The sequence below is a fragment of the Saccoglossus kowalevskii genome, chromosome 8, assembly GCF_978046115.1.
Source record: "Saccoglossus kowalevskii chromosome 8, keSacKowa6.1, whole genome shotgun sequence".
NCBI lineage: Eukaryota > Metazoa > Hemichordata > Enteropneusta > Harrimaniidae > Saccoglossus > Saccoglossus kowalevskii.
In genome coordinates this window covers 11,116,473-11,123,512 of record NC_140648.1, presented here as the reverse complement: position 1 = coordinate 11,123,512, position 7,040 = coordinate 11,116,473, and the positions used below count along the sequence as shown (strand labels likewise).

The 7,040-nt window shown below is 38.2% G+C and overlaps 1 protein-coding gene across 1 annotated transcript; it reads right to left on the bottom strand.

The window, feature by feature from the left end:
• Positions 1–4,642: 4,642 nt before the first annotated feature.
• LOC100371486 (uncharacterized) lies at positions 4,643–6,599 on the bottom strand. The gene is made up of 2 exons (XM_078013421.2): positions 6,404–6,599; positions 4,643–5,686 (listed from the first exon to the last, which is right to left on the bottom strand). The coding sequence occupies exons 1-2, from the start codon at positions 6,461–6,463 to the stop codon at positions 5,024–5,026; spliced, it is 723 nt and encodes a 240-aa protein (XP_077869547.1). The 5' UTR covers positions 6,464–6,599; the 3' UTR covers positions 4,643–5,023.
• Between the last annotated feature and the right edge of the window lie 441 nt (positions 6,600–7,040).

Genomic DNA, 7,040 nt, shown 5'->3' with positions numbered 1-7,040 from the left:
TATTATGTCACGTTACAATAATGTAACGATCAGAAAAGATGTACATCTTCATGGCTGCCACAATTGAAAGCACTGAATAATAAACTAAATAAATATCATTGATTATTTCCTCCATTCAACTGTGAAGAACGTGATCACGTACGATAAAAATACATTCACGAAGCAGAGACCTAACGCAACAAACAAACAAACAAATAATTATCAAAATGGTGGGTAAGTTTAAAGGTTATATATCAGTTCTGATTGCCTCGAAATGGTCGCTACTAATTCTGTACAAACTGCTAATTCCTGCAGCCATCGAACCATAAAGCAATCACTTCACTGCAATCAAACTGCGTTTAAATTAAGCCAATGTTGCCAAGACAATGGAATATAGAAGTTAACAAAATATACCCGGGAGAGCCGGCTTCCATCACTGTAGTTTTTTTTTTATAAAATTGATAAGGAGTATGAAGGGTTAAAACACACATGTACTTATTTATGAACAAAATACTCGCTACTTCATGTTTTTTTGTTTCATGTTTAAAATGCTGATGAAGTGGAGGACCGCATGTTTATTCTTTGTAATTCAATTGTAGTGGTTGAATTATATCTCCACCTTGTAAGAGCTGTCCATATTGGCAACATATGTACTCTCTATGGTCAACACAAAGCACATTCACAATATAATCAACTGACTTTATTTGTCATAAATATACATCATGAGCGTGCGAACACATTTTTAGTTTTTGTGAGTGTGTTTCTCCATGATTGTATGTGTCTTGGCAATAAGACAGAATTGTTTTGGATTCAGTTTATTCAAGTATGATTTGTTTCCACGATTCTCACCTATACATTTTTTTTCTTCTAATTTTCTCACTCATAATTGGATACTAGAAACTCCCACAATGCACTATACTTAAACTTCAGAAATATGACATACGAGTTCAAATCCGAGAACCCCACGATGTCGTAATCAGATATTGTTTGCATAAGAAGCCGATGAAGTGAGATAAACCTGGTAAGCAAACTCCATGCATGCGAGGGTGTTCCCGGTCGTTACTAAAATATGACTAGCGTGAAATCTGAATATGATTTGGCCTTCTCGCTTCCATAGATCATTTATCCAACCTGTTCAGTGACCCCCCCCCCCACATCAACTAAAACGAGGAGAATATAGACTTTTACTTCACACAGTATGCGGTGTATGTGTTATATTAGTCTGAAATCGTCATCGGATTTGACTTGCCCCCAACTGAGGTATAACGACAGCGATGATAGATAGGCACGTCACGTGTGGAGAGAAAATAATTGAAATGTTCAAAACCACCTGCCCTTACTGAGTATTTCTCTCCTCCGTACAAGGCAAGGACAGAAATCCGTTGCTATGGCAACGGTGTTGTATCACCAGACTTGGTCGTAAACTACTCGTGGAGAAATATATATTTAAAATTGTTGCTAGAAACCCTTGAAATGAGCATTGATTCCCACACACGTGTTGTTCTTAAATCTGGATAAAGTGTATTTACAATGTACATTGTACCAGATCTCAGTACGGAACAATAAACCCATGGACCGACTGTAAACAATTTAATAACTACCTCATAATATGATACTACGACTCCTGACATATATATTTTTAGTACCAGCACTCTGACTTTGCACGAAAATAATACATAAACGCACAGAAACTGTGCGAATAATTTACCTTTAGTAACGAACATTTATTTCAAAAAATAGCAACGAGCACGGATAACTCTTTGTTTTCGTGAACTGTTTTTAATAAAACATTTTGCAATTGAACTTGAGCAATACAGATGTGCTCGCAGTTGGCCCACGGTCAGCAATATTCGAACAACAACAACAACAACAAATAATTCACAAATTCGAAATTCATTAATGACAATTAAGAGCTGCAATTTATTGTGTAAAAAGAGTAACTGGACATCACCGTCGAAATATTTTCATCGTCACCATTGTGGCACCGCTATCGTTACCAGATAATTAAGGGAGAGACAAATCATCACATCAAAAGACAAATTTCAAATTCATTTAATATTTCATCATTATATATATATATAGGGCAAGGACTGTGCCATTCATGATACAAGAACTAAAATGATCAACAGGGCAGATAAAAAAACGAGAAAGTATTAAACGAGAAATAAAATAGATCGAGTAATAGGCGAAGTGATTGGGTACTGCAAAGATCATTACTCGGTGTTGCGGAAGTTTGTCGATGGCTGTCAATTATGGCACGCTGTCACGGTGATTAACGTTCTCCGATCGGAGATATAATCTCATTGTTTTATGTCTTAGTGTCACGTCGCCTTGTTCGGCTGTTGCAAGGCTATAGTCAGGTGGTGAGTATATTTGATGCACGATATTTTTTTATCAAAAGTATTTTGTCAAGCAATTGATTCTGTTGTTTTAAAATTAGTGCCGGATGTCACTGTCAATTACAGCCAGGTTTAATTACAACCGGAACGAGTGGTCATTTACGCAATTATACAGTACATCGAAACAAGGGGTAGATGCGACCCAACACCTCATGTGCAGTGACCGTGCTCATCGATCACAACGTACGGATCGGATTCATATCAGGTGCCAAATCGGATTTAGCATCATTAATGTGAATGTACACACGTGTGTTCCTAAGCCTCAATTTTGTCAAACTGATCACTGCATGCAAATTGACTTTTTTCCAAATTAAACAAGCTTGTGAACGGGGGAAATTTGAAATAGTATTAGTCTATTTAGCTATGGACAACAAGATGCTACTAGTGACACGCCCCTCCTTCCGAATAAACGAATGTAGCCACGTGACTGAACTAGTCGCCATGACAACGTATGATTATTATATAGATTGCAAAAACGGCTGCGATTACAGATTTGACTGATAACGAGAACTAGAACAAAGTTTCAGATGTATATATATTTTTTATTTTACCAACAGAAAACAATTAACATTATCCACAATTATTTATAAATCATTTGCAAAAAAAAATTGTCTTTTTAAAAAAATAATGCTTGATTACAAGTCTATACACCAAAGAATATTTGCGCGCGCTCTCTCTCTCTCTCTCTCTCCCTCCCACTCTCTCTCTCACTCTCTCTCTCTCTCTCTCATGGGAAATATACAAAGCTTTGAAATAAACAGATGTTTCTCTTCTGATATCAACTACAACAAACAAACAAACATGTAGCACAGGTACGCATTAACACGTCACAATATCATGAATAAAAACGCTTAATATTTCAAAGTTATTGACGTTTTAAAGATAACATGGAAACATGGAAGTCGAATATTGATATGATATATTTTTGACAATAAATGTTCGTTCATCTAAAAAACATCCTTGGAAGGCGAGTCGTTTGTTAATGGAAGACGTAGCCACCGGCAATTTGGCATATAATTGTGTATTTTTTATAGAAGGCACTTGAAGATAGAATGTGATATATAAAAAAAGGCACGTTTGGTACTACCATGCCAAGTATACGATGCATCAGTCTAGATAATAGGGCAGAAATTTGATCGGATGTACAGTTTTTTTTAATGTGTAAACATGGCTGTGGCATGACGCTTGTGATATGTGAACAACTTGTGACAAGAGGCCGTTACATTTTTTTAAATAGATATTTGATTCAATTCTGATACGCGTGTTTTGAATTATCGGGCTCGACGTTGCACTGGGTGCCAACAATTGTTCTCGCCCTATCTGGACCACCTCCTCGTAAAGACCTTTTCGAACACATACCGTGCGTAGCGTGTTCATATAATATATATATTCATACATTCATATTTCCCACCAAAGTAAAATAGTGGGTTGAATTGTGCCTATGAGTGAAAAATTGTCATCATTACGATGAATTACTAGATTTAAAAAAGAGACAAGTCCCGCAAATACAGTGTTTGTTAAAATCAATTAATGAAGGCGATATTGGCGGGACTCTGAGCAACTATTTATACGAATGCTTTAGCGTAAAATATGAAAAGAATATAATACAATTACTTACAAATGTCAACAAACTCTAAAATTCTCCTTCGCCGTTCTTATTTTTAAAAAAATCATAAAAGCTCTATTCTGTGATGTGGAATACATTATTGGAAGACACAATTGAAATTTGTCTGTAGAACACACATATTCCAAATAAAACACCCCCCCCCCCGTCTGTCCGAGTGATCGCTCCCGTATAATTGTTAACCAGAATGTCAATGATATGTAAATGAGCTACGGAATTAGCCTCTCAGGGATGAAGACCTCATTTTCAAAACAAAAAAAAATTCAATTTATCATTATAAAGAAAAACAGACGGCTCAGGCTATTTAGTTGACACAGTCGGAGTTAGTTATGAAAAGAATTACATCAATGGAATATCTTGCGCTACAAGTGTGAGATCGTGTCGCTTTAAAAGGTCGTACAGTCCACACGAGATTCAACGCGCCTATTAAAACTCGTTTTTTACATGACGTTCTACCTGCAACTATGCAAACTGTTCATTCAAAAAAAAAAAAATAAACTCCCTATTGTTAACCGTACACAATGTGCTGTATCAATTATTTTGCAATGTCTGTCATGTGTTTGATACAATTTCATATAAGGAAATATATTCGTCTATTGTAGTAGGCGAAGGCGAGGGTATTGTTAGATTTGGTCAATCATTTTAGCCGTACTATCATTCCAATTTATACAGAAAAAAATACAGGTACATTACATCGCCAATGTCTGCAGCTCACGTGATACAGTCGGATTACTCTCAAGTTCTAGCCTATTCGTTATATGGCAGGTGTGGTTTCCCGGGTAACCATCATCATGATCGTTGGGTGCTGAGTGTTGTATTTCATACACATCCAAACTATCGGGTAAGGCTCGTCACACTATCGGCTTTTTGGCTATCTTGAAATCGCCAGCTGACTGAGTCGGGCAATTTTCACAGTGCTATCTCTGTGTTATTTAGCGCAGCAAAGTATTTTTTATCCAGTGTCACAATCTGTGTATATAGCGCGCTAAGACTGTATCACAATGAAGGCTATATATTCCTTTTACTGTTCTAAGTGTTGTTCGATTAATACGTTGATCGGCACTTGCCGGTCGTCGGTAGCTTCTGTCTCGATCCAAGCTTCAGCGGCGGCTTCGTCCAACTCTTTGGTTGCCACGCCATTACAGTTATTATTTGGTTCATACCCCTTCACATCACCCTGTTTCCTGTCTAACTCGGTCTTCATCTCTGTGATAACTCCAGTCAATGCGGAGATGTAATTTTTGGCAAGCGTAAGAGTCTCAATTTTTGACAATTTGCGCTCACAATTCACGTGGGGTATGACGTCACGGAGATTCTGAAACGCATCATTGAGCGAGTGCATCCGCATTCGTTCTCTCTCGTTGCTTTCCAATCGGCGCAAATTTCTTTCTCTGGCACTTACAGGTCGTCGCCGCCGCGTCATCTTCCTCGCCGATTTAGGAGCTTTCGTTTCTGATATTTCACCGTTTGTGGAACTGGCGGTAGAACTGGCTCTATCCACGGAGCTATCCAACGCATTATCCTCTAGCGAATTCGATCTCTGTAACTGTCGCTTCGACGTTCTTCTTCTCTTTGCCGGCATCTCCTCTTCGTCCATCTCCCAAACCTCGTTGTCGGCAGCATCGTACATACTTTCCTCCATATTGTAATCCATAATGCTGGCTTCTGAATTGAAACCCACGATCTGAAATTTTTACATTGAGATATATATATATAAATACAACACGCTTACACTAACATCTATTTATAACCGAAAATTGCGCTTATAAAATACCCCTACATGTGTCAGAAATTTGCATAACAAAAAAGTCGTACAGTAGTCACGGAAACCGAGGAAAAAAACTGAACGCGCTTTTACAAATTAAACATTTCCGTGTGGCTACAAAAGAAATGCACGTTTTTAGGAAACGCTGAAATAAATACCCTTATGTGACCGGGAACCGTGAAACCAATAAATAAATCCGCCTGGGTCACTAAGGTAGCGTATCGAGAATGGTTTAAACACATGAAATACTAGCACGGACAAGCTAGATTTGAGGACTGATGCAACATCAATAAATAAAAACGAATTAATGCAATAACTGTTCAATATATTTGTGTGACGATATCTACCTGTATGGTATGTTACAGGTTGCCGTCGCACGACATGCCAATCTCGGAAGAGGGAGTAACGGGAGAATGAATGGATGAATGATCGCGATGGGTTCTTTAACTCTAACGTATCTATCAATGAGAATTTCTCTCATCATGCGGAACTGACATTATTGGACATCTATTGACTGTGACGTAACGAGAGAAGGGAGGGGAAGTTACACCGATCTGTGTGCCACGGACGGAGTGAATGGCAAACGGTGGTTGTAACGTTAGGGAGATGTACTCGATTGACAAAATGTAGTCTTACCTTGCTATGCCGTGATGCGGAAAGAGCGATGAAAGATGAAGAGTTGAACAGTAGGGACATACACACAAACGGAGGTACTGCAAATAAAATGGTGGAGGCTTAACGTCGGCGAAGGCAGAAGCAGCTCTCGGATAGATGCAAAATGATGGAATGAGAGAGAGACTAGAAAACCATGTGTAGGTGGTGGGGTGGGCGTACGCCGTCTGCGTAAGCCAACCTCCGTGCAATAGAAGTAAATAAACCACTCAAACGGAAGAAATAATGTATTCGCATCTCGCCCGGCTATTCACAGCGGCAACCAATGAGTCTGGCCGAAACATGACACGTGATTGGCTTAATCCGGTGTGGAATTAAGCGATTGGCTGTCAATATAACGGCTGATTTAAATATTAAATGGTTGATATTCAACCTTCCCTCGCCTATCTCTATCTCAAATGATGATATGTATAAAATTACGGAGCGGTTGAACTGCAGCGGGGTATCAAGTACAATAATTTTTATAATAACTAGGTTCTCGGGTTTCCTAGGAGCATCATACAAATGTATATTTTAAAATGTCGAAAAGAAATATTTGTTATTGTCTTTTTATTTGAGATATTTCATATACTAAATATAGTAATATGATGCGGGGCGACAC

Excerpts from the sequence above, each read along its gene's own strand:
- LOC100371486 (XM_078013421.2), bottom strand. The coding sequence starts at position 6,463 with ATGTCCCTACTGTTCAACTCTTCATCTTTCATCGCTCTTTCCGCATCA. Across the intron at positions 5,687-6,403 it reads CCGCATCACGGCATAGCAAG|ATCGTGGGTTTCAATTCAGA; the intron begins GTAAGACTACAT and ends TAAAAATTTCAG.